Source organism: Megalopta genalis, chromosome 2 (assembly GCF_051020955.1).
Source record: "Megalopta genalis isolate 19385.01 chromosome 2, iyMegGena1_principal, whole genome shotgun sequence".
NCBI classification, from domain to species: Eukaryota; Metazoa; Arthropoda; class Insecta; order Hymenoptera; family Halictidae; genus Megalopta; species Megalopta genalis.
The window spans coordinates 9097948-9125278 of record NC_135014.1 but is presented as its reverse complement, the minus strand read 5'-3'; the positions used below and the strand labels follow the sequence as shown (position 1 = coordinate 9125278).

Below are 27331 nucleotides of genomic sequence, written 5' to 3'. Positions count from 1 at the left end.
TTTCGCTACGGCGGGCCTCGCCGCGGAGTCCCTCGTGTAGAACGGAGCACCCTGCCGAAAGCAGGAACATTAAGCGCGCGCAGTCTTCAGCATTCGGGGCCAAGTCTTTTGCTTCAAAAACGTTGGATTAATATGACCAGATTTATTATAATTGATCGTAGTTTTTGGTAGATGATAGCGTCTGCGAACAGAGGAAAGCGAGGCGATAGCCCTTGTTTTAACTTTTGGCTCCATTGTTGTGATCGGTGACTATAGTCACCCGTCGTGTATAGGTGGCATCTTGTGGCCGGTGACTATAGTCACCCATCGTATGCGGGCGTCGTTTAGTGGCGGGTGACTATAGTCACCCGTAGTAGCGAAAGGGTTAAACGCGGCAAATTCAATTTGCCGCGTCGTCGTTGGAACCGGCAGGCTGCGAAACGTCGCGAGACTCGGCGAATTCCAATTGGAGCAGTGATAAGCCCGGATGCTCGAGTTCTCCTTCTTTACGCTCGCTCAGGTAGTCGGGTCCGACCACCGCAGCGTACGCGGGCAGGGCACGGGCGAAACAATGGGTGAAGGACAACCGTGGCGCGAAGGATCGTCGGATCATTTTCGGCGGGCGAGCCGTGTTCGGACGGAAAAAAAATTGTGCGAAGCGTTCTTCTTCGTTTTCGTTCGCCGACAATTATGAAACGTCTTGCGAGGCAGAGTCGGATCGCGGCAATGAAATTCGACGAAAGGAAGTTCGATGCAAAATCGATTCAACCCTTTGACAGTATCGCGAATCTATTTTCGAATCGGAGCGACGCTTCTATCTCTCGAAATATCGGGCCTTCGCGAGTTTCGTTCCACCGGCGCGTTGTTAAACTATTATACGCGTTCGAGGACGCGCGCATTTATTTCGACCGCGAAAAAGCGAGGTAAAATTATTCCATGGAAAAGAGTCGCTTTTGTCGGAGGGGGTTGTACGGAACACCGGTGTGCCGCGGCGCTGGCACCGCGCTCGAAAATTTCGAAATCGCGCGTCGCGATTGCGAAAGAACCAAAAGCGTTGTTCCCTTCGCAAATAAACGCGTCTCGCTCTCGAAAATATTATTTCGCGGCAACAGTGTTTTAATTGCGATTAAAAAGTGTCTGATGCGAAAAATCTGAACGGCGAAGGGTGCTCGACATTTTTGAACGCCGCCGCGTTATAACCTGTTGATAGCGACGCGGAAATTCGCCGAGAGAAACGGTGTCACCGCGCTCGTTCGCTCGCATTTTTAATAGAACCCGACGTTCTTTCCGCGATATACTTACCTCGTCGCGTACCGATTTATCGGTGTTCTTTAATTGTAATCGATTGTTAGCCGTTGCTAATTTTTCGAATTGTCTCCCGTCGTTTTCCGCGATCGCTGCAGCCGAGGGTGTCGAGTTTTCGGGGGCGCGCGCGAATCGACGCCTCGGACATCTTATTCGGTAGGATCGACGCGATCGACGGCCTCGCAAGAATCCCAGGCGTCCAACGATCGAATCGAATCGAATCGCCCCCCTTTTCGGGCAGTCGCGCTTGATAAATGCTGTCCGTCCGCCGATGCGTCGGATAATATTCTACCGAGTATCCGGCAGAAATCGAGAAGCTGCTTCCATCGGGGGTCCGGTGCTGTCCGGTTCGGTCGACGCGCGACGGAATCCGTCGCGTAATTCGATTCCGTCGGCCCCCCTCGACGCTCGTCCCGGCTCTCGACCACCTTCCCGATTCCGATTCCGATTCCGAAAACCAATTTCTGCTCCCCCATCGACGTCTTCGTCGTGAACGATGTTACTCATATTTTCCTCGACTCTCGTTTGTTCGAATTAGCCCCGCTAGCCGGCCGGCTGGCTGTCGATGCCCGAGAAACAAAGGGCCTCGGTGACGCACCCTGCTTAGTTTCCTCGAGGAACGAACTCCTCTTTCTTTCTTTCTTCCTTTCGTTCTCTTTTTCTTTCGTTCCGCAAGAAACTGGTCCCAAACTGGACAATAGCGGAGGCTAACGAGTCTAGACCGTTGTTTCGCGGTGCTTCGCCTCTATTCAGCCTTTCGTTCGACTCTTAGAATTCACGATCGGTGTTCACCTGGATGCTCGCAAAAACTGTCACGGATGCCTGCGCGTTCTAAAGCACACACGCTCGCGCACAGTTACCGCGGCGAACGCGTAACAGCGTTAGGTTATTCGAGATCGAAGCCGAAGAACAAAAAGGTCTAAACACATTTCATCGTCTCGCTTTGGCGAGACAACGCGCACCAGTCGCGTGCTTTTATCGTCTTTTTCTTTCTCTTTCGGCGGGTTCACCGATAATCGACCGAGCCTCCTGTTCCTCGAATATTTCGCATTCGGAACCCGGCAGTCGTTGCGATAACAAAGACGTTCGACCAAAGGCTTTCGCGTTCGTTTCCGAGGTAACCCGATCTCCGTCGAGTCGCCCAGCTCGTAATAATCAGCGCGTAAAGTCGTCGGAAATAAGGAATATCGGAAGGAACGAGTCACGGGAGAAGAAGCACCCCTTTCGCGTCGGATGTCACAGTCGCTCGAGGGTCGCGTTTTCAGGATCGCGCGCACTTTGGATCCCGTTACCGGGGGCACCCCCTTCGTGGCAAAACCGACTCGTTTATTATTTCGACTCGGATATTCCGGGGGAGCGGACTCGTTTTCGCGACAGGCGACTCCCTTTTCTCTCGGTCTGGCAAAAGTGTAACGCAATCGCGCCTCGGATTCCAGCCCGCGTAATTAAAATTACAAGAGCGAGGTCGCGCGTAGGGGTCGGTCAATCGTCGCGTTCGATTCGTAAACGTGTCGGCCCGGGAGCTTGCGGAAACTTTGCCAGTCCCTCTCTCTCTCTCTCTCTTTCTCTTTCTCTCTCTCTCTCTCTCTGCCTCGCCATATCCCTCCGCCCCTCTTGCTCCGTGGAACGAGGGAAATATTCGAGGTCGGTCTCCGGGCTCGTTTATCGAAAAAGCGGCGGCGGTGGCGGCATACTTTCGCCAATTTGGCCGGCTCTTTGTCCGCCTGGAAATTACAACTGTTCCCCGTCATTATCGGAACGCGAGTCACGCGTCCCGCGATCCTTTTGACTCGTTTTTTTCCAAATAAAACGACACGGGCACCCTCGCGTGTCCCCTGTGTTCCCACCGCACAAAAGAAAAAACTGACGCGCGTTAATGAAAAATACGATTTCACGAGGAAGCAACGAATAAAGAGAGAGAGAGAGAGAGAGAGAGAGAGAGAGAGAGAGATGGGATGGGCGGACGAAGAACGCGTTGCATAGCGGGATCGTTATCGAGGATGATCGCGGGCCGAGAGTCGATGCTCGCGTTACGCGCCGGCCGAAATCGCGTTTCTTCGAGCAGTCCGGAATACGCCTCTGTTAATGAACTCCCGCTGCGCGGCTAGGTCGTTCCCGGACGCTTTCCGCTCGGGATCCCCGCGGAGCTCGTCATTACCGAATCAAAATTAAAGCCAAAGATCTGGAGAAGGGCGCCGTTCCGAGGCTTATTAGTTTCCTGCGCGTACCGCCGCGCGGTAATTGACGGGACCCGGGATCGATACCGTTCGATCGACGACGGAGATCGACCGACGCGCGTTCGACCCCGGCCCCCTCTTTCCCTTTTCGATCGCGATTCGCTGCGAATCCGATCTCAAAACGCTCCGTTCGCGATCGTTCCGACGCCAGTCGGCCGATTCTTCTCGACGCGATCCTCGGTGCTTCAGCGATCGGAATCGGCGACGACGGTCGACGCAGAGTTTTCGAGACGCTAGCTTCTCGCGAGGCTGCGGCCTCGGGCCGGGCTCGCGGAGGCGGCGCGCGCTAATTATTCGCGACTAGCGGCGAGCGTTTCCGCGCGCTGGAAACCGAACCCGTAGGTACGCGTAATGAAATCTCATGATATATTAACGCGGCGCAAAGGGTGTGCAACGCGCGACTAGGTGTCTACTCACGCGAGGAGGCCGGGCAAACGCGCCGGTAAACGCGCGGGGGCGCGCGTAAACGCGCCACGCAAACGTTCCGCCCGGAACTGTCAAGACGTAGACGAGGAACGCGGAACGTGGAACGCGATCGCGATCGCCGTAATATTCGACTAATTACAAATTTAATAACCCCGCCTGGTTGCCGACTACGGCTACGGCTACGGCGACGTCTAAGCGAATCGACCCTCCCTCTCTCTTTCTCTCTCTTACTCTCGCTCTCCGCCTCAGTCCGTCGCGCTCTCTCGGTCTCTCCCCCTCTCTCTCTCTCTCTCTCTCTCGGTCTCTCCCCCTCTCTCTCTCTTTCTCTCGGTCTCCCCCCCTCTCTCTCTCTCTCGTTCTTTCTCTCTAGGACTCTCTCGGTCCCTCGGTCTCTCCCTCTCGCTCTCTACCCCTCGCTCTCTCGGTCTCGCCCTGTCTCCTCTCTCTATCACACTCTCTCGGTCTCTCCCTCTCTCTTCCTCTCTTTCTCACTCTCTCTCTCTCTCTCTCTCTCTCTCGCTGTCACAGTCTCTTCCTCTCTCGCGCTGTCACAGTCTCTCCCTTTCCCTCTCCCTCTCGCTCTCTCGGTCTCTCCCTGTCTCTCTCCCTCTCGCACTCTCTCGGTCTCTCCCCCTCGCTCTCTCGGTCTCTCCCTGTCTCTCTCTCCCTCGCTCTTTCTCTCTAACACTCTCTCGGTCTCTCCATCTCTCTCTCTCTCTCTTTCTCTCTAGCAGTGTTACGGTCTCTCCCTCTCGCTCTCTCTCTTTCTCTCCCTCTCTCTCGCGCTGTCACAGTCTCTCCTTCTCGCTCTCTCCTTCTCGCTCTCTCCTTCTCGCTCTCTCCTTCTCGCTCTCTCCTTCTCGCTCTCTCGGTCTCTCCCTGTCTCTCCCCTTCGCTCTCTCGGTCCCTCCCCCTCTCTCTCTCTCTCTCTCGCTCTTACTCTCTAGCACTTTCTCGGTCTCTCCCTGTCTCTCTCTCTCGCACTGTCATGGTCTCACCCTCTCTCTCTCTCTCGCACTGTCATGGTCTCTCCCTCTCTCTCTCTCGCACTGTCATGGTCTCTCTCTCTCGCACTCTCTCGGTCTCTCCCTCTCGCTCTCTCTCTCGGTCTCTCCCTCTCGCTCTCTAGGTCTCTCTCTCTCTCACTCTTTCTCTCTAGCACTCTCGGTCTCTCCTTCTCGCTCTCTCGGTCTCTCCCTCTCTCTCTCGGTCTCTCCGTCTCTCTCTCTCTCGGTCTCTCCGTCTCTCTCTCTCTCGGTCTCTCCGTCTCTCTCTCTCTCTCTCTCTCGCACTCTCTCAGTCTCTCCCTCTCTCTCCCAGTCTCTCCCTCTCTCTCTCTCTCTCAGTCTCTCCCTCTCTCTCGGTTTTTCTCTCTCGCTCTCTCGCTTTGCGCCTCTCTCCGTCTCGCTTTTGTTCACGGCAGCCTTGCCGGAATCTCCTCGCATATCCTTGTTCCCTCGAATTCGTCGGTCCAGCGAGAAAGCTTCGAGGCCCGCACGGAGGCGGACCGAGATACCCATCGGCCTTCTTAATCGACTCGTATTACCAATTAAAATTTAATTATCCCCGAAAATTAAGTCGTTACGACGTCGAAGCCTTCGCTCGGTTCATTCGTTCCCGGCCGCCGCGCTCGCCGGCCAAGTCTTGTCCCAGTCGCTCGCTGTCGTTAAACGGTCGTTCCCGACCTCCTTCAGGACTCCATGGGAACGTTCTCTGACCCACTCGCAGCCGGAACGTCTCCTCTTCTCGTTCCTCCTCTCGCTGCAACCGTCGCTCGCATTCGAGCTTCTTTTCTTTCCAATGGAAAGACTGCGCTGTCCGAAAATCCGAAATCGCTGTCGTCGCGACTACGCGCGCTTCTGCAATCGTATTCCGTTCTATTCGACGTCTAATCCTTTGCTTCGCGTCTGCATTCCAGTCGACTCGGTCGCGTGCTCGAATCGAATTCGTTGCAATGTGTGGAACGCCTTTCTTCGGCGAGTTAACAAGAAATTTCTAACGCGTAGAGAGCCGTGCGAAAACCGAGCGGACGCGAAGAAAGACAAGGACGGAGATACGAAGGAGCGGTGACTCGTCGGCGGCCGCGCCACGGTATTTCTCTCCCGGCTCTTTGAAAGCATTTTCTCATTAAAAAATTAAGGTTCGGGGGACGGGGATGTCGGGGGTGGCTCGTCGAGCTCGCGAGGCTTGCGCGGGGGTGGCCGCGTTGCTCGTTCGAGGATAGTCGGAGTCGGAGTCGGAGTCGAAGTCGGAGTCGGGGGAGAGAGACGGGCCGGGTCGGGCGCTCGGTAAGTGCTCTGCGGCACCCAGATGCGCCCAATATTATGTTTAATGATATTAACTTCTTACTTAATGGTCCGCGGTTCGATTCGAGGCGCGAACGGCGGGCCCTCGTCCTCTCTCTCCCTGCCGGAAAAAGTATACCCGGGAGAATAATTTGCGGGACGAGGAAACGAACCAAGAGCCTAATCGGCCGCGAAACGTTCGTCTCCTCGTCCGCTTCCTCCAACGGTAGATCTCGCGGAATAAATTCGTAAGTACGCGAGCAACCTTAATGGCTCCTCGGATTCTTCCTTCTACCCCTCTTTCGAACTTGTCGCTCTCGAACGAAAGGTGGGTGGTCTCTCGACGTTGCTTCGCCTTGCTCTCGCGGAATAATAAATCTTTTCTCCCACTGTCGTTAACGGACCGTGTTCTTCCCGATATTACTTTCTTCGCCCTCGCGTTTCTCTTTCCGCGAATCAGAATTTATAATACGGCGCTTCGAATTTTCTCGAACCAACTCGCCGATGTTTTCTTTCCCCTCCCCATCGGCGATTCTTCTGGAACCTCTTCCTTTCCGGTATTCGTTCCTTTCGTTTTCCTCGATTCCATCGCAAACGCGAATCTTCCGCCGCGGGGGTTTTCGACGTTCGCGAGACGGGAAATGTAAAATGGGTCGTTCGGAGCCATCTGGCCGGTCTTTCTCGCGCCGATGTTAACGATCCCGGCGGAGCTACCGAGCAAAGGGCCTCGTCGCTTCGGGTCGAACAATATAGCAGGAGCGAGATTAAAAGTTTCGCGGTGCAGGAGCATAAAGCCTCGCTGGTGTACCTTAACGAGCCTGGCCCTCGTAAAGCCGAACATTCGAGGAAACCGAAAGAAAATAAAAGAGGCGTAGGCGGAGAGAAGGAGACCGAGAGCGAGAGGGACACCGGGTAACGGGCAGCGAGAGGACTCGCGTCACCTCGTTTCTCGCCATTTAAAGGCCGGCGAACATTGAAATCGCGTTCGAACGTCGTTAGGATCCTAACGAGAGCCGAGAGCCGAGAGCGGAACCGTTCCGACCTCTGGCCTTTCGATTTATTTCTCCGGCTGTGGTGGCCCGCCGAGAAATATAAACGGAGAGAAAGCGGGGATCGTAACAGCGATCGGTTCGAGTACGCGCGAAACGACGCAGGAAAAGGAGTCGTCGCGAAACGATCGGTCGACGCCGCGCGAGAAACCGGCACTTATCTTCCTACGCGGCCGACGGCTAGAATAATTATCTAATTAATGCTGTTTGCTCGGCCGAGCCGAGTCTCCACCTCCGCGCTCGGCCGATTGAAAATCCGCCGGAATCGATGCACTAACGCTGGGCCGTGTGTGGTTCTCTGGTTGCAGGCTCCGCGAGGAGAGAGGAGACGCCGAGAGGGCCCTCGCGTTGGACCAGAAACCCAGGGATCTGAGCTCGCACAATGGTAAGATAAATACGCGTACGCTCGTTTACCGTAATTACAGTAATCGGCCGATAATACCGCGAATAACGCCGGCATCCCGGGGAAACCGAGTACCATTACGCGGGAGGATACGTCTCGACCGACGCACACCGCGCGTTCGAATATTCGTGACTCGAGGTCGTCGCGTTCGCGCGGCTCGCCGACGAATCGCTGCCGGGGAAAAGAGATTTTTCTCTCGTTCCTCGATCGTACGTCGGAGCCGCTCGGCTTACGCTTCGCGTCGTTGCTCGATCGCAAGATAAAACGCGTCGGACAGTTGTCGATGCGTTTTTTATCGGCCGCCGCGATTTCGATCGACAACGTCGAATCGTCGCAAACCTGATCGACGCGTTTGATCCACCGAGGTTCTTCGAGACTTCGGAGGAACGTCCAGGACTTCGGAGTGCTGCCACATGTTCTTTAGAGCTCCCACCGGAACACCTGAGCACCTTTCAAACAGTCTTCCTACCTCTCTGTAAATTCTTCGGACATCTGTCAGTGGTCTCCGAGACTTCTCGGAGACTACTCGAAGATCGTCGAGCCTCCCAAACACCTCCGAGACGCTCCTGAGATCCCCGAATACCTTAAAGGTAACTATCAAACACTCTTGTAATTTCCGAAGGTAAGTAATAACATTCGCAACAGGTAGGTAGTCCTATTTAAATTCATTTCCATTATCGAATTTTAGGTATCAGTTCCACAACTAATAATTCATTTTTTCTAGGTATTCGCTTCAACTGCATCAACGTTTTTCGACGATTTCGGACACCTCCTCGCACGGATCATAGCGTTAATCCTGTTGTATCTTGATACAAGTTGTTAAAAATAAAAAATTTTTAAACAAATTTCTCGTTCGTTTAATAACCCAACCATATCCAAACCATCCAAACGATAAGTTTAGAATACCTCCTCGCACATCGTGTTCTCCTGATACAAAATCCGAAATTTCGTCAGATATTTTCGAAAAATTTTCTCTCAAATAGTACAAGTCAACGTCAGGCCAGGCATAGAGTTGGGAATACCTCCTCGCATATCATGTGCTCCTGATACAAAATCCGAAATTTTCCCGAAAATTCTCGAAAAAAGTAGTACAAGTCAGAGTCGGGCCAGGCATAGAGTTTGGAATACCTCCTCGCATATCATGTGCTCCTGATACAAAATTCGAAATTTCCCCGATAATTTCGGAAAAAGTAGTACGACTCAACGTAAGGCCAGACATTTTAAAGAATACCTCCTCGCATATCATGTGCTCCTGATACAAAATCCGAAATTTTCCCGAAAATTGCCGGAAAAAGTAGTACAAATCACCGTCAGGCCAGACGTTCGAAAAGTATACCTCCTCGCATATCATGTGCTCCTGATAGAATTTTCGAAATTTTCCCGAAAATTGCCGGAAAAAGTAGTACAAGTCACCGTCAGGCCAGACGTTCGAAAAGTATACCTCCTCGCATATCATGTGCTCCTGATACAATTTTCGAAATTTTCCCGGAAATTTTCGAAGTTTTCGACGTTTTTAATGTGCGCACTTATACACTATTGGGCACAGGTGTTTGGGATATTTGGTAAAGGGGTAGGTCTGAAAATAACGTAAACGGATTTACGATCTCAAACAAAGCTTTTATTCATAATTCTTATATACTATCGCGTTACAGAAGACGGACATTGGCTACTATTATCTAAGAGACAGTCGCAGCATCGGCTCGAAGGAACTCCGGACTTGTCGATCGAAGAAATTCCTGTTGTTTGGATCCTTTGGACCGCAGGGGTTCGATCCAAGAAGATCGCATTAAAGTCGAAGCCAAGCCGCGTGGAAGGATTTTGTAACGTTGTCCTGTCGGCGACCAGCTAACCGAGCGTGTCCGCTCGTGGGCCAGTCTTCTTCTGCGTTTCTTTATTTCTCGTTGCTGGTCCGGCCGATCGTTTAGGAGACCCCCGAGATTAAGTCCGATATCGGGTTTCGCGGCACCGCCTTTCTTCCGATTCCCCGTAATATTTTAATCCGTCCGAGCGAACCTTTTATCCCGACTGGTGGCGAGGATCTGTTCGCGGGCGAACGCAACGTTTTCAAGTTGGAATCCGGACCTGTTGCGATCGAAGGATGCTCGAGAAATGGATCGGAACATGCTGTCGCAAGAACCTCGACGATACCACCACCCATCGACCGCAACAACTACGCTAATTGTATCTATCGTATTGTATCGAACTAGTAAATAATTTATCGATCGATGTACTTCTCGAAGATCTAAATAAAACGATGATTGAAGCGACAAACTGTGTTGTTATTTGAACCTGAAACAGAAAAATAAATATGTTAGTTATGTTAATTATGGATTGGTGCATGAATAGGATGTTTTAAGGAATTTTGGGAGCTCTGGACAAATTGTGGAGAGCAAGGAATGGTTGCGAGACTCGCGAGAAGGTTCGTAAGATGTTGGGAAGGAATCGTAGGGTTTGTAGAGTGGAAGAGCTTCGAAATTGTTAAGGATAAGGATAATCGGATAAGATGTAAGGTAACAAGATAGGTGCATGGACAGGACGTTTTAAGAAATTTTGTGAGCTCTGGACAAATTGTAGGAGAGCAAAGAATCGTTGCGAAACTCGCGAGAAGGTTCGTAAGATGTTGAGAAGGAATCGTAGGGTTTGTAGAGTGGAAGAGCTACGAAATTGTTAAGGACAAGGTTAATCGGATAAAATGTAAGGTAACAAGATAGGTGCATGGACAGGACGTTTTAAGAAATTTTGGGAGCTCTGGACAAATTGTAGGAGAGCAAATGGTTGCGAGACTCGCGAGAAGGTTCGTAAGATGTTGAGAAGGAATCGTAGGGTTTGTAGAGTGGAAGAGCTTCGAAATTATTCAGGACAAGGTTAATCGGATAAAATGTAAGGTAACAAGATAGGTGCATGGACAGGGCGTTTTAAGAAATTTTGAGAGCTCTGGACATATTGTAGGAGAGCAAATGGTTGCGAGACTCGCGAGAAGGTTCGTAAGATGTTGAGAAGGAATCGTAGGGTTTGTAGAGTGGAAGAGCTTCGAAATTATTCAGGACAAGGTTAATCGGATAAAATGTAAGGTAACAAGATAGGTGCATGGACAGGGCGTTTTAAGAAATTTTGAGAGCTCTGGACATATTGTAGGAGAGCAAATGGTTGCGAGACTCGCGAGAAGGTTCGTAAGATGTTGAGAAGGAATCGTAGGGTTTGTAGAGTGGAAGAGCTTCGAAATTATTCAGGACAAGGTTAATCGGATAAAATGTAAGGTAACAAGATAGGTGCATGGACAGGGCGTTTTAAGAAATTTTGAGAGCTCTGGACATATTGTAGGAGAGCAAATGGTTGCGAGACTCGCGAGAAGGTTCGTAAGATGTTGAGAAGGAATCGTAGGGTTTGTAGAGTGGAAGAGCTTCGAAATTGTTAAGGACAAGGTTAATCGGATAAAATGTAAGGTAACAAGATAGGTGCATGGACAGGGCGTTTTGAGAAATTTTGAGAGCTCTGGACAAATTGTAGGAGAGCAAATGGTTGCGAGACTCGCGAGAAGGTTCGTAAGATGTTGAGAAGGAATCGTAGGGTTTGTAGAGTGGAAGAGGTTCGAAATTGTTAAGGATAAGGATAATCGGATAAAATGTAAGGTTACAAGATAGGTGATAAAATTCTGCAGCTGTCCAAAAAAACATGGAGCTTTCTATGAAAATAAATTCCGTCTTGAATCTAGATCTAGAGATCTAGATCTAAATCTAGATACCGGCTATACTTGGAAGAACCCCGTCCAGTTCTCGCATGCGTCACACGATGCGCCATCCTCGGCGTCCAAACAGTATCTATCCACGTCAGGATTAAAATGCTAGGTAATCAGATACTGGTCGAAGGGAGGGAGCAACGTCCTCGGAGAGTGGATCGGATCGTCCTTCGTTTTCTCCAAGGGGGGATAGAGACGCGTTGGTGCAAACGGTTTCCAAATAAGATCCATCAAAGCTCTCGGTTGCGTTCGATTCCCGGTTTCGACGAGTGTCTTCGATCGATTCACACCGTGCCTTTTCTGCGCTCCGTAGGTTCCTCGAACGGCCACAGTCCGGTGCTGAACCTGTCGAAAACAGCGGGAAGCGGAAGCGTGGGCGAGCACTCCGGAAGCGAGGCGGAGGCGTCGCACCGATCGCAGGACGACGAAGAAGAGGACGACAATCTGTCCGAGGACCTCGACGACGACAACGAGAAGGACGAAGGTGAGATCCCCGATCCTTTGGACGCAGATCTGTAAATCGGGTTAAATTTGGGGTTTTACGCGTGTAGGAGAAGAACGAATATTATATGAAATATTGAACGGCGCGTACAAATGTTGATCGACGAGATGTTACGAATATATTTAACCCTTTGCGCTCGAGTGGAGACTCTGAGGCACCGTTAAAATGATTGCATCGCGTTCCAAGATAACTTTTATATTGTAACAGTCTAGACGTAAAAAAATTGTTAAAAGTCTAATCGTTGTACGAGCTGCAAGACTATAAATTTCGTATGCATAGAATGCACTTTGTCGTATAAAATGGGAATACCATAAGTCGGAGAAATTAATTTAGATTTACGGTTAAAATGGCTTCGAGTGCAAAGGGTTTATATAATACGAAACATAAAAAGATGGATAGGAAATACGGAACCGAAAAGAAGAACGGACGTCTTTGCATCGAGAAGTATCGATGACAACTGAACTAAAATATTTGGTGTACGATAGTAGACACTGTCATAAACGCGCGAAATCCGCGGTCTAGTCATAATAGAAATAATAATCGGGTTTGGGACCGCGTAATTCTATCGCCAATTGTCTCGCGCTTTTTCTCTCGAGGACGAAGAAACGGTTCCAATTAAACGGGGATATATCCGAATTGGAAAACGAATCCGAGCCCGAAAGAAAGCAAAAGTCGGTAGATCCTCGTTGGCTGCGATCTAGGCGTCGACTGGCGCGGGCAACGATCGCTCGATCAATTAGGGGCCAGCCGAACCGTGACGGCGGATTTGACGTGTGCCGAAAGTCGAAACGATGTTGCTGGTTCCGCGGCACGGGCATCACGTGAAATAATTATATCGAATCGACTGGTCGGGCACACCGCGTTTAAAGATGAGTTCCCGGGACCGCTGACGGGTCAGACCCTCTCATCGATCATTCTCGGGGCCCCGGCGCGGAACGGCCGTTCTGGGATTTCGTCTTTCCCTATCGGGCCCCCGAGAAACTCGGTGCAGCGGTTGTCAAAACACCTGTCCGTCAGCGAAAAGAATTTTCGCCGTGGTCCCCCGAAAAGGTGTTCCGAGTCCCGATGCGATAACCGACGCGCAACCGACGCGCAACCGACGCGCAACCGGCGCGCAACCGACCATCTTGTCTACGCGAGCCGAACCCTCGTTCGCGTCGTTTCTCCCGCAACGGATCGATCGCGGGAAATCGCGGGAGCATCTTCCCGCGATTATCCGAGAGAGACTATTCTGTTCGCCGGGGTCGCCGACTCCCACGCGGTCGCGCCCGATAACCAGACCGTGCGGATTTTTCTTAATTTCGAAGCGGCGGAATTCTGTAATTTACTTTAGCCTGTTAGCTTTATCGGGGATCCGGATCGAAGGCCTCGTTAGAGATATCGTAGAACTGCTCGTCGAGCGTCGAGAGAGCGCGATAATCGTTCGTTTTGACGCCGGGCGTAAAGCAATCGGAGCCGCCGAGGAAAACGTAAGAAACACCGATTTAACCGTGCCAATGATCTTCGAAAAGTAAAGTGAACGGAGGACGACGGAACAGCGGAAATGCGGGAAAGAAGCGACAAAAGTAAACGAGACGCGCGTCGCGAACGAAGCGTTGCGACGCGACGAGTCCGCGTTCGAATCGCGGCTAACGATGACTGGCATTTTTAATCGAGTCTTAATCGAGTCGGAAGAGCCGCGGTATTTGCATATCCGTCGATTAAATTTCCCGGTGTAGCAATTACCGCGAGTTGCGCGAGAATTTGCGCGATATTGTAGCTCGACGGAGGAACGACGCGTGTTCGCTCGGCTCGAGAGGGAAGCGCGCTTTTACGATGCCGGGTGGCGAATCCTCTCGGGGGAGCACCACTGGTCGGAACCGCTCGGTCGTTAGACTCGCATCTTCGGTATTTAGTTTCATTTTAATAATGAAAGATGGGTCCGGATAAGAATCTTGGTCCACGCGGTGCTATCCGACCTGTCTCTCTCGGCCGGTTCGACCCATCGGAGCGTCATAATCGCGGTGATTCCTAATCGATTCGCCGATTGTCCCTGCCCGGTCCGCGTTAATTGGATATTCCAATTAGAGGCTTCGAAATCCTCGCCTCGATCGCTCACCGAAAAACGAGCACCCCGCACGCTCGACGAAACTGCCACCCTTTTCGCCGTAAACATCAAAATCGACGCAAACTTTCTCGAACGATATCCCACTTTTCGTAGAACGAAAGGGAACGAGATCGACGCGCGATACTTCTCGATTTTCGCGCGAGGAAGCAGGAAAGAAATTGATATTCTCGAAGAAAGAATAGGAATGAAAGAACGAGAACGGAACGAGATGGAATCGAAATAAAATTGTAGTACATCCGATCGATCCAAGAAGGTAACAACAAGGTCTCGGAACCGCATCGAAGAAAACGATGAAAACGGCTCGCTGTCACGAGACATAATTATTCGAGAAAGCTGTCGGACATGCATCGCGGTCTCCGAAATTCCGAAGGCCAAGGACCCCGGGTGGGTTCTCGGGCCCGGTGGCTTCTATTAGAGGCTGGAAGCCAGGGGTGCGTACCCTGGAATTAGGTTCGCCCCTAAATTTCGGGAAAGACACGAGTTAGACGTATAAATTTCTGCGGATCGGCGTGTAGCTTGGTGGCCGGAGGAGGCCGGCGGAGGCCCGGTCGGCGGGGGCCGGAGGGCCCCCGAGAGAACCGTGTCTCGCAGCGTGTCGTGCGGCCGGGCAACAACATATCCTGGGCTATGGTGGCCGCCGGGTGATCGAAGTAGAACCCCATCGAACGCCCGTGGGAGTGTACACGCCCGTGGAATGCAGTTCTGATTTAATGAGACGCGCCGCTATCTCGCCCTCGTTCCCGGAATCCGATGCGCGACGGTGCAGCGCGAGCGCGCGCGCGCGATTCCTATGTCCCGCGAGCTTCCAATTCTCGCGGACCCGCCCGCGATTTCGGGACGCCGCGAGATTCTCCGGGAAAACGACGCGACCGGACCCCTCGAGCGATCCCGTGATCCCGTGGCCCCGGGGCACCGATAATTCTAATGGGTTCCGCCGAAGAAGGACACAGCGGCCCCGAAAAGAAAGAAAACGAGAGAAAGAGAACGGGCGAGAGCGCCTCTCGGAGAATCCGAGAGAGAGAGAGGCGACTGGTTTACTATCAAAAGGGTGCCGGTCGATCGGCACCGAAGGCGCGCGAGCATTAAATCGGCCAATGCCAATAAGTAACCGAATGCCGTGGCGTTGTAGGTGCGCGCGCTGATAATTAAAAGACGATACAATAAAGCACGTATCATCGGCCGTAAAACAGAGGGCCCTGGACCAAAGCCACCACGGTGTGGGCCGTACCGAGCGCTCTCTCGGTCACTTAGGCCCCGCAGAACCCACGCAGACGTCTTGTCTCGCCTCTCTCTCTCTCTCTCTCTCTCTCTCTCTCTCTCTCTCTCGCTTTCTCTCTCGTTCTCGCCTCTCGCTTCTCCTTTCTCGGCGGACCTCTCCGGCCATAACCATAAGGCATCCTTTATTCCAACCGTCTCCCCGGGCCCGCCGCAGCCGCCGCCGCCGCCTCTGGCACCTTTCCATCGAACGACGAAAACCATGCTTCCACGCTAATCGTCGATAGAGCGAGAATAACGAGACTACTCCCGCCTTTTAGCCCGCGTCGCGTCCTCCGCTCTCGCGAGAAACCTCCTCCTGCGCGGCGAGCAAAACGATCGCCGGGCCACGGACGCGATAGCCTGGAAGGACGACGGTGTTTCTGTTCCAGGAACCGGGATTCCGAGCTGCGATTTACTGCGTTTTCCCCGGCAAATCCCGCGGCGCCGGCGCGTTTCTGCTGCGAGAATAAATCTGAGAACGACGCGCGACGCGTCCCGGTCCCGGAGACCAGACAATTCGGTGTTGCACCCCCGCGGAGGCCCGGCCCGTCGCGTCGGTACGAGGGGCGAGAGGTCCGAGGGGGTCGAGACGGCCCGAGACGGGCCGCAACGTTTAATCCGCGAATTTAATTCGTCCGCGATCACGTTAAATCAGAGACGTGGCGAAGGGTAACAAGTAGTCCGCGCCGGGATTACGACTCTGGAACACGCACGCGTTGTAAGCCGACGATCGCGCTGCGAGCAACGCGAGAGACCTCCCTCGAACGTTGTTCCCGGCGAAATTTATTGGGCCCACGGACCCACCTACAACGACGGCGAAAACCTGAGAAACCGGACGGTTTCGCGAGATCGTTCGTTCGCGAAAACATCGAATTTCGATTATCATTTTGAAACCCTGAACGAACGAGGGGGGTGGGGAAGGCAGGATTACGTTGTCGCACGCATTATGATTCGACCGAACGAATTTCTTGAACTTTTGCAGATCTGTCGGACGTGCCGGAGAACCTGCCGATGGCTGCGCCAGGTTCGGAAAGTCCTCAGGCACTGAACTACTCTCAAATCGCCTCCGCGGCGGTGGCCGTCTCGCAGGGAGGCCAGGATCCCTCGGTCTCGAGTACCGAGACCCTGCTCAGGAATATCCAGGGCCTGCTCAAGGTCGCGGCCGACAACGCGAGGCAGCAGGAGAGGCAAATCAACTACGAGAAAGGTCAGTGGCAGGGCTTTCTTAAGACACTCGAGGTTCCTCTCCATCTTTCTCTCTCTCTCTCTCTCTCCACAATTTCATTATCTGCCGGGTCTCGCGGAGCCACATTAAGAGGCATTAGTCTCCGACCCGTCGACGAGCTTCGCTACGTTCCCTCGTTTCGTACCTTACTCTGTCTGTTCTCTCGCTTACTCCCCCACCATCGTCGATCCGATCGGCTAGAGTGCCATTTTTTCAACGTCGACGCGTCGATCGCAAACTTTCGATCGATTCGATGCAATTGTACGAGTCGCGATTGTATGGGACCATTGTATTGTGGTACCCTCGAACGACGAAAGTCCCGATGTATAATTACAACAACGAGATAATAAAAGAAAAACGGTTCACCGTATTAAGAATATAGATACGTAGCAACGGGTCTACAAGAGCGAATCGCCGAGCTCGAATGTCCCGGCGGAAAAATAGGGGAATTTCGGCGCGGCAATTAGGGTCGTTTGCCGCAGGATGGCGATAATTAAATTTCGACTGTAATTGTCTGGTGGAAAGCATCGCGCGGCGAGTCTATAACTCACGAGGCCGTGCTTTATTGGACGGATATACGCGTCCGCGGCGACGAAAACGCGAAACATCCGAAACGCATTTCCATAGAGGCATGCGTCATGCTGTCGTCTCCTTGGCAGCAGTTAGATACATAGTATGTACCGGGCTACCGTTTTAGATAATTACGCCAATTAACCGAGCGCGCGGGATCGCGCACGAGCGCGCAGAACCGCGCGGTCCTTGAGTTTAATTAAAACGATTCGCCGTGAAGCAACGCGCTCGCTCCGAAAATCGGACGCGTATACTGTGCACGCACGATCGTAATAACACGCACCGCGAATCCGATCCGACAAACTGAAAATTGTAAGAAGCTCGGTCTCGCTCGGGAGGAGCGTTAATTAAAACGCGGCGAGTTCCAGCGAGCATTCGCCGCGCGATGCGTCGGCCCGTTGAAAAGATCGAACGCGACGACATTGAATTTCGATGATCGTTCGCAGGCCAAGATATTCCGCGCGATTAATCGTACATTTTTACGCGACGGAATTTGTACGCGATTACTCTATCGTACCGTGGCGACTTTTAATTTCGATGCAATTATCTAAAACGGCTAAAATGCGTACGATTTCGAACGATCGAAGCGTCGACGATATACAAACATTTTGTTCGAAACGCGAAACCTCGAAAGCGTAATTCGATAAACGGGTTTCCAGCCGGTCGATAAATCGCGCGCCCCGATGCAAATCGTTCGATCGTTAATTCGAGATCGATCGGGGCCGGGTCTCCGTTTCATCTCCTCGTAATGACGCGGGCCCGCAAGACCTGGCCCAGGACAGGCCTGCGGAGTTAATTATAATCGGCCGGAGTCATAATCGCCGATGAATTACGAATGATCGCGAGGGATAATAGAACTGGCGATGAGACGGGAGACGAGAGACGAGAGACGAGAGACGAGAGACGAGAGCGAGAGACGCGGCGCAGCGCGACGCCGACTCTCCTCGTGTGTTCTTCGACGGTGGAAACGGGTTTGTTGCTTCGTCGCTGCGGGAACTTCGAATGCAAATTTCGCGAACGCGGCTCTCCGTCCAGTCGTTCGTTTAAGATTACAGAGACCCCACGGCGGAGAATCGTTTAACGATCGCGCGGCTCTCGAGAACCGAACCGAATTTAACCGAACCGATCCAACGATCGAACGAACTGCGAAACACGGGGGTGGACTCGTGTAACGCGATAGGAGCACGTCGAACGTCTGCGGGACGTACAGGATCCCATAGAGAACGGATTGGCCTCGATTCGAGGTACCGTTTCGAGCGACGATCATTTTTACAATGTCTCTCCGCGAGCCTCCGCGAAGACCGAAGATGCGATCTACGATATTTTAAAAGTTTCGAGCCTCGAACGAAAGGTATACTCTAAGCGGAATTAATATATAATTTATTTAATTGCGAAATATAAATGCTACGTCGAAAGGAAAATTATTTACGAGCGGAGGTAACGGATACGATTGCACGTACGCGGACAGGAAAATTGAAGGCGTCGAGTGAAAAGTTCGTTCCGTTTCCTATCGCTAATTAATATCGCTAATTAATATCAATAATTGAATTAATAATTCGAAATACTTTACGAACATATTGAAATATTTTTCGGTAGGAGTTTAAACGCAACCTAAAAGTTTGTTAATTTTTTAAAATTTCAGTAGGATTCAGTACGCTTTAAACGTTATTATTTTTAACAATTTTGACCGGAGAGGTATGTAATTAAGGTAAGCGACTGATAAACGAAGAAATTGCCACATCGTTACGAACGCGGAATCGACGAACTCGAGGCAGGTGTTGACGCGACGCGACCCGACGCTCTCCAACGACCGACTGACTTAATTCCAAACAATCGACTACCTCGCGATGCTCTCGATCCCCTCTTTCGCGTTTCCCAGCCCCGTATACCTGTACAGACTTTGCATACCGTATGGACATTGTCTACCTGCTCATTTTTTACACATAGACACGCGCTACCGAATGCAACCGTCCCTGCTTAAAAAGAAACAAGCAAAATTGCCGCTACAAATCCGCGTCCAAGGTTTCGCGTTTGCACGAAACGATTCTAATGGTTGCCCTTGGCTGCCCCGAAAGCCTCGGGGATTTCGATCGATCGAGAATCCGTTTAATCGGGAACGTCGTTCGAAGACTGCAGGCTTTTATCCGGAGACCCGACGATCGCTCCTTTGTCCCTGGATCAAAGATCGCTCGATTACCCATGGACATCGAGTCCGTTCGACGAGTTCATCCGCGACATCCCCGTAGCCCGACCGGCTTAGCGGATTCCTCGTGTCCACGCGTGTGCTCGTGCTCGCACGGCGCACAGAGTCTCGGGCGGACCGACTCGCCTCGCCTCTTCCCGCCTCGAGCCGCGCGCGAGAAAGAGACGCGGAATCGGCTAAAGAGGCGCCGAATCGTGGAGCGGAACGAGGAGGACGAGGAGGAAGAGGACCGATAGAGAACGTCGAACGGTGGAGGCTATCGAAGTAGGAGGAACGCGGAGAGAAAGAGGCGCGGCGACAGGGACAGGGCACAGGGCGGATTCGAGAGGGCGCACGGGGGAGCAACGGGGTAAGAGAGGGCCGATTTAATACTCGAACGAGCCAGCAGCTCGTTTTACACCAGATGGTTTTACATACGGCCGCTATCGTGTTACCGAGCTTCTCTACGTATGGGTGCACGCGTCCTCGTCCTCGTCTTCGTCGCTTCGGCCGCGCGTTCTAATACGCGCGGACGCGCGGACGCGCCAACACGGGCGAGATTCCTTCCACGAGTGGCTCTCTCTTTCCTCTCTTCCCTCCCCTTTCTCTTCTCTTCTCTTCTTTGCTCTCGGAATGGTTTCGAGACCGTAGAACGTTGACGGAATTCGTGCGACGCGATTAAACGCGATTCGTGCACCGTTGCGAACGCGATAAATACTGCTCGCACGATGCGATACGTCGATCGTACATACAATGCGGTAGCCGCTTCTCCGAGACGAACGTGCGCAAAAGTAATTTAATCGACTCTCGCGAAGAACCGCGTTAGAATCCGGTAAAGAGGAGTCGCGCGAGGGTGGAACGTTTGTTAACGCGCGCGAAAAACGAAGAGACAGGTCTCCTTTCCCGAGAAGAGGAAGGCTGGAAGCGAGAAGGGAGATGGGAGAAGCGAGAAGCGGTCTCTCTCCCGGTAAGTTACACGCCTTGGCGGAGAACAATATGAGCTCGGCTGTGTGTATGAGAGAGAGAGAGAGGATAGACCGGCTCTTAGCAGCAGCAGCAGCAGCAGCAGCAGCAGCAGCGGAGGCTGCTATCTTCGATGCTGGCCGAGATAAGGCACGGGGGAGGGCACACACGGCGGGAGCTGTGCAAAGATTCTGCCGTTCCCGTGTCCACCGGATCCACGGAGCCCGTGGCGGGCCGCTTAAGGCTCAAGGCTCGAGGCTTAAGGCCCCGAATAGAAAGAGGGGATTGAGTTGTAGCCGCGAGTGGAGGATCTTATGTAGATTCCTTGTAGATCGTGCACCCGATTCGATCGCGATCGGCTACCCGGTACCGGGTTAATTAAAATTGTACGGGCCGGACGTCTTTCTTTCTCTCTCTACCCCTCTCTCTCTCTCTCTCTCTCTCTCTCTCCCCCTCTCGGCTGCTCTTTCCCGTCTCTCTTCCTCCGGTCCTCTTTGTGTCTTTCCTCTGTCTCTCGGTTCTACATCCTCCTCGATGCCGCTTTTGCTACTCGCTTTTTCCTGCTCGGCCGTTCCGATGCAACAGCACGGCACGGCGCGGCGCGGCGCGGCGTCGGCTGCACCGGCTGCACCGGTCGCGGCGGCTGCGGCGCATCTCCGCGTAAGCTCCTTCGATTTTTGGCCGCTGCCTGGGAGGCTGCTTACGTGAAATCCTATTACCGCGAGCCACGTCGCGCGACAGCGCAACCAACCCTCCATCCAGCCCCGCCATCCCTCTCTTCGCGTCTCCGCGTCTCTTTCCCTTGTTCTTCGTTTCTGCCCGAACAGGATCCTCCGCGAGACCTCGATACTCGCTTTCGGCTGCATCTCGTTCCAACGTGGACCATCTTCCGCGTCTCGTTGCCAACGGCGACAACTTGTTTGAAATAAAGGAAACGCCTCGAAGAACGTTACGAAAAATAAGCCTCTCGCTTAAACGTCGAGGAAACAATTTTCCATTCGCCGCCGATCGGAATCAGAGTTCGAAGGTCCCGCGCCGGCAACGTCCGGGGCTCCTACAACAAACGCAAACACCTATTGTCAGTTCTCATCTACCGAGATATCTTCGGCGACTCGCCGCAGTCGTTTCCACAGGGTCGAAAGACGGTCCGATTGATTTATGCTTAACCCTGCCACGGAACGACCCCCCCCCCCTGTTACCCCCGTTGCTCTTTCGCGCTTTCTCCAACTCTTTCTCGCTCGCTCGCGCGCGCGCTTCGGTCAGCCACGAACGGAGCCTAACCGAGGCTATCTCTATATCGGTCGGCGAGCAGCCATTATCGCGCAAACTATGTACGCACACGTGTATCGATGGCACGCTCGTTTTTTCCCGAAGCGTTTACCTGGCTGTCCGCTCTCCCTCCACCCCCGCGCTGCCCCTCGCGCGAACCCTTTCGTTACTTTTCTGCACAGGTATTCCGGACGATGCTCCCGTACGAGCTTCCTGCTTTTTGCTTCGAGCGGCGAGCTAGCTTTCTCGGGAAACGCTTCGTTTATTTATCGGAGCGACATTTTAGTCTGGAGTTTCGTTTCCAGAACGACATTTAAAGAGAGATAAACAAATGATCGGAGACAAAGATAGAGCCGTACGATTGAAATCGAATTTTAAGTGGCCCGTTAAAAATCGAGTAATTTAACTCTGGATCGGTGGTTCGGTTTTCTCGAATTTCCGAAATAATTTCGTTACTGTCTTTTAATACGCGCCACTCTATTTTAAAGCGGATACTTTCGGCTTCGATTCGAGATAAATGGTATTTAAAAGGTCCCACGAGAACACGGTTTAAATTCGACTCGAAGTATCTCTCGAGAATCGAGGCATTCGAGAATGCCTCTTCGAGATTATATTTCGGAACGAAGAGGAAAGAAGGCACCGACGCCGAGAGATAGAAGTTGGAAGCTGGAAGCTGGAAGCCAGGAACGTTTCGAAAGCACCGTTGTTTCGGTTTCGGTTTCGGTCGGGCTCTCGGGCAGCGAAGCGGCCTTTTAAGGTGACCGGCTCGCGCAGGAGTCGAGGATCGATGCTCCGGTTTTATCGCGTCGGATGTTTGCTTTAATTACCTTGTCCGCGTTGTCTTAGATTTAATTAAGAATGGGGGTACCGCTTTATTACCCTGGAGACGTTCGTCGGCGTGACCCTCTTCCCGGTCGCGCACGAGCCGGCAACAAATAACGGGTTTGCGGGAGAGAAGGGCAGAAGAAGACGAGGGCTCTGGGCACCGTGTGGAAGACGGTAGTGGGAGAGGACCCGGAGCACGGTCTCGCCGAGGATTCCTTCGGTGGAATCGATCCGGGGTCCGGTCGACGCGCGTTCGATACGCAGGAGACGGTTCCGCGGCTGCTGCCGTCCGTCGCCGCGCCGTCGCCGCACCGTCGCCGCACCGTCGCCGCGCCAAGCCGGAGCGAACGACTTCCTCGCTGCGAGTCGATTGCTTCTCACGGTTCCCATTATTAACCCGGCCGTAATTTATTACTTTCCGCCTTAATAAGCATAATAATCGCCGCGGCTCGCTGTTCGCGCGCTCGTAGCCCACGACCTCCGACCTCGGGACGATCCTTAAGGTAGCCTGCACGCGGTTGCCGATATTTATTACGATGATGCGTGCCGGTGCAGCCTCGAGTCCTCGTTTCGACGGAGCCTGTTCGCGATCGCAACGCTCCAATCGTAATCACCGTCCCTTCGGGGAGAATCCGAAGCCCTTTGGGACGGATAGGGCTTGTACGCCGACGGTACGATCCTCCGATCGACGAAGAGGAAACAAGATTTTGTCGGATAAAGAGAACCAAAGCTACCGGGGAACCGCCGATCGCGAAGCTCTGCCGCGATTTCGAGAAAGAGAACGCGAGATCGACGGTGGGAAGGAAAGAACGAAGAAGTTCGATCTCGAATGGCAAAGTCTCGAAACCTGAGGCCCGCGAATGGTAATAGGAGCATCGAACAAGGGGGCCAGAGGGGCGGAAGACGTGAAATACGAGTGGAGCTACGAGGGCGAACGATGAAATCGTAATTCCCGAGTCTCTTCTTCGTTTTAGCGGTCCGTGCCCGCGAACCGGGACCCTTTTCCTTCTCTATTTATAGCGGACTGGACCGATCGGGCCCCGACTGCTCCCCGACTCTCTCTTTCTCTCCCGGCATCGTGTATGCTTTTTGGATAGAGTCCCGTGTTCGGGACTACCAAACTCATATCGCTCGAGCCTCCCGGCGAGTGGCTTTACATCTGTGTTTAGAATTCGGCAGTCGATCGCCGGGTATCCGCTACAAATTGTTCGTCTCACGGATTCTATTCGGCCGACGATCGCGCGACAGACGAACTTCTGTTCCATAATTTTTTTCGAGAGGATTGCGCTTCGACGAGGCGACCGGAGAGGTCGTTGAGAGTTCGGAAATCGCGAGAAAGATTGCGAAAGACGAGAACTATGTTTCGATAGAAAACCAAGTTCGTTGTCGTCCTTCCGGCGCGATCCCGAGTCGCGGCGAGTCCCGAGAAGTCTCTGCGGGCCCCGGACACGGAGGGGCCCGGTACGGTTCCTACGGTTCCCGCGGTTCCCTCGCGAATCGTGGCCCGGTTCGAACTCGAGGAATTTTCATAACGAGCAAGCCTGGTAGCCGGGCGCTCCGGGCCCGAGGGAGAAAAAGGCGCCTTTAATGGGACACGTTGGCGCCCGGGTCAGGGTGGCCCCGTTGTTACTCGTTAATTCCTCCCGCGACGGAGAGCACGCACACTCTTGCCCGAGAAGAAGCAGAGAGAGGGGTCCCCGGGTGGCCCTCGAGGGGCCCCGGCTATTCTCGCGCGAATCCGTGGATAACGTAAACGAGCGCGATCCGAAGGTATGCGCCTGCAGTATGCGATCGAGAGAGAGAGAGAGAGACCCCCGAGCCTCCACCCTGGCTCAGCCTGGCCCGGCCTCCCTTTCTATCGGCAACGCGGACCCGAGCCACCGACCGGCAAAGTAGGAATAAAAACGCGAGACAATACGATGTCGACGCGACGAGGCCCGTGTCGGGTTCCCACCTCGATGGGACCTCGGAACGCGGTCGATTCTCAATTAAAGAAACGCTGGAGGATGCGCGTATGCCACGGGCCCCGTGGCCTCGCCCCTTCTATACGTTGTCGCGAGTTTACGCCGAATTCGTTTGCCACGTTTTTCGTAATTTTTCTCGCCGCCGGTGATTCGAAATTCCTGCGACTTCGTTAAAAAAATATCGAAGCTCGAACCTTCCACTTTCGCGTGGCACGGGCGATTTTTAGTCGGAGGTGCGAGCCCGAGGTAGCCGCAGAAACAGGCACACGCGACGTTTACTTTCGCGCGAATGTCGCGCTGGGCGAGGTACGCGCGGGTACCGAGGGAGAGAGATAAAGGAAGACTACAACAAAGCCTCGAGCAGGTAAACGAGGGGGCAGGAATTTAAGAGGGGAGAGTCTCCGCTCGACGCGGTCGCGGGGAGGCTAATAAATTATCCCAGACGCCGCAACAACTGGTCGATTATTTATTTACCAATAAAAGGAGTCGCAGGGAATCGAAGCTGCGTCGAGAGTCATCGATTCCCTTTGAAAACGCGATGCATCGCCTTCGCGGTTGCACGTTCGAATCACGCTGTACACGAGGTTACGATCGAGCAACGCCGATGAAAAAGGGAGTAAGAGTAGGGAGGGTCGATCGGAGTCATTGTTGTTTCGCGCAGCTACCGAATTGCCGAGGTCCTACCGCAGTCTGAGCACTTCAAACGTTAAGATATAAAGCGAATGAAACGAAACAATTTGAAACTTGATCGATGTTGTAACGCATGGTTCCCAGATCCGCAGAACGATCGAGGTCTAGAAGCATCCCTTATTCGGAACAAGGGCCAGGCCAGCGTGCTCGCCCGCCTGTCGTTGACACCGCGAATTTTTCTCGCTCGGGAACGGCCGCGGCGATAAACCGCGTTGTCACCTAAATCTCGGATTTAACGATCCCAGGGACATCGATCCTCTCTCCCTCTCGATCGTCACCGATGCTCGTCGGCCGGCGAAATTAAGTAACAAAACGGACGAGCCGCGTTTGTCCAACGATCCCCGGTTTTTCCGGCTCGGAATCGAGGCGGGCGAGCGAGAGTCGCGTCGACGATTATAAACCGAGAATTTACGAGCCGGACGGAGAAGACGACGTCCGCGGCGGACGAAGATCTCGCGGATTTCTTTCTTTCCCGGCCGCTATCTTCGCGCCGAGTCGCGGCCGTGCAGAGTCGCGCCGCGCCGAGCCGATCCGCGCCGGTCTTGTACCGTCTCGAGACTTTGTTGCCGGCCAGAGGGTTTTATCGCCGCCGCCGTTTTAACTGTCCTCTCGCGGGAAAGGGGCCTCGGCGACCGGAGGTCCTTCATCTCGCGACCTTCGCTCGATTACGAGCCAGCCTCGATCGGTCCGTTCCTCTCTTTCAACGGTCCGCGGATAGGAGGAACCGTCCTCCGGTAGCCAGGATCGGGGAAACGGTTGCGGAGACGCCGAGAACGCTTTCCGGTGCGGCATAAATGCGCGAAGCGTGCCTTCCGCTTGGCAAAATCCACCCGTTGAAAAACTCGCTCGCGATCTAAACGTCTAAATCGTTAACGACCGCTATCTCTGATTCGACGAAGCGCGCGACGAAAGAGAAACGTGACGGCTCGAAGAACGCGTCGATCCCGCAAAAATCCGGCTAAGAGAAAACGAGCATCGTCGGGAAAAAGCAAATTGCATTCTCGCGAGATTAGCGAACACGGACGCGGCGTCGCCGGCCATTCGATTATTCCTCCGTCGATTCTCTCCGATGGGATTATTTATTCGCATGGAAAACCGTAGGCTACGATCGACCGATGGAACGCGAGGGGACCGACGCACGAGAAGGCGAACCAAGGGGGCGAGGAGGAGGCGCAAAGAAACTTGACCTACCGCAGTTTTAACTACCGTTCAATTATACAGTTTGCTTTCGGGTCGTCGCGCGGCCGAATAAACCGTGTAATTTACCGGCAATAAAAGACCGAGTGGTAACGGCCACTAGAGAGAGCACGCGAAGACGGTTCGAGGAGGATAGAGGGAGGATTGTGTGTCGTTAACGACGCCGTTTACTGCCGCGAGGAACGAATATTTTGTTACAACTCTCTCTCTCTCTCTCTCTCTTTCTTTCTCGGTCGCTTTCTCGCTCGCTCTCTCCACCGCGGGACGCGATTTCAAGCGAAATCGCGCCTCGACCGATCGCGGCACGCTCCGCGGCCACGATCGGGCCCCTGTTCGGCCGCTCGCGGAGCTCCGAGTCGTCGTAGGAAGCGAACGTCCGTCTCGCGCGAGTCGTCGACATTAAAGAATCCCGTTTCGAAAGCGTCGTCGGACGCCCGGCGAGCGCGAAAGCTCCGATAATTGGCCCTCGAGCGAGACCCTGCGGAGAAACGAGCCTAATCGCGAGAGCGCCGCGTCGGAGTGACGGACTTCGTACGACCTTTCGCCGCGGGACGCTCGGAATTAGGTGTAAATCGAGGAATAAACCCGCGATCGTCGGCCTCGAGCTTGGAAATTACAGAGTTCCGAAGATTCTTGTACGCGAATAAAATCTTTGGGAAGAGATCGCAACATCGAATTCACGGAAACGACGAAGACGGTGCGCGAACCCCGAAGAAGAATAGAGTCGGGAACGAAGCGGCCCCTGTTTTGGCCGGCTGGCTCCGAGACCGACTTCCGACTGTGTCCACTCGGTTCCCGTTGACGTCTTGTTACGGCAACGTGTTATTTAGGAGCGAGGAACGAGCGGACTCGCACTTCCGTCGGGGCCCAGCGAGAGACGGAAACAGAGATATATCGGGCCGAGACGAGAGAGCTCGTTCGCCGTCTAGATTACTTCGAACGAGACCGACCGAGAGAGCCGGACGACCGTATGCCGCAGACTGGTTATTAACGCGTCCACCTAACGAGGACGGGCCTCGATCGAGCCTGGAACGGGTCTCGGACGCCGCTGCGAAACTCGGGACGGAGAATACCTTGGCCGGCTGCACTCGTTCAAACGGATAATCGCGACGATAATCGTCGGACCGATCAAATTGGACGTCCGGGGATATATCGAATGC

The 27331-nt window shown here is 53.3% G+C and overlaps 2 protein-coding genes across 7 annotated transcripts in view; one reads left to right on the top strand and one right to left on the bottom strand.

The window, feature by feature from the left end:
- Window positions 1–27331, top strand: part of dac (dachshund family transcription factor) — a 190420-nt gene that overhangs the window by 115950 nt on the left and 47139 nt on the right. For all 3 annotated transcript variants that reach the window (XM_076518233.1, XM_033481194.2, XM_033481193.2), the window contains exons 5-7: window positions 7590–7666; window positions 11734–11904; window positions 16269–16493. In XM_076518233.1, coding sequence (XP_076374348.1) covers window positions 7590–7666; window positions 11734–11904; window positions 16269–16493 — 473 coding nt within the window. The remainder of the gene's footprint in view (window positions 1–7589; window positions 7667–11733; window positions 11905–16268; window positions 16494–27331) is intronic.
- LOC117226622 (uncharacterized) overlaps window positions 9281–27331 on the bottom strand; it is a 125718-nt gene continuing 107667 nt past the window's right edge. For all 4 annotated transcript variants that reach the window (XR_013032562.1, XR_013032563.1, XR_004491833.2 and 1 more), the window contains 3 exons: window positions 20931–21280; window positions 11427–11933; window positions 9281–9973 (listed from right to left, as the gene is read on the bottom strand). Coding sequence is in view for 1 of the 4 variants with exons in the window: in XM_076518234.1 (XP_076374349.1) it covers window positions 21176–21280 (105 nt within the window). In the remaining 3 variants the exon portion in view is untranslated. The remainder of the gene's footprint in view (window positions 9974–11426; window positions 11934–20930; window positions 21281–27331) is intronic.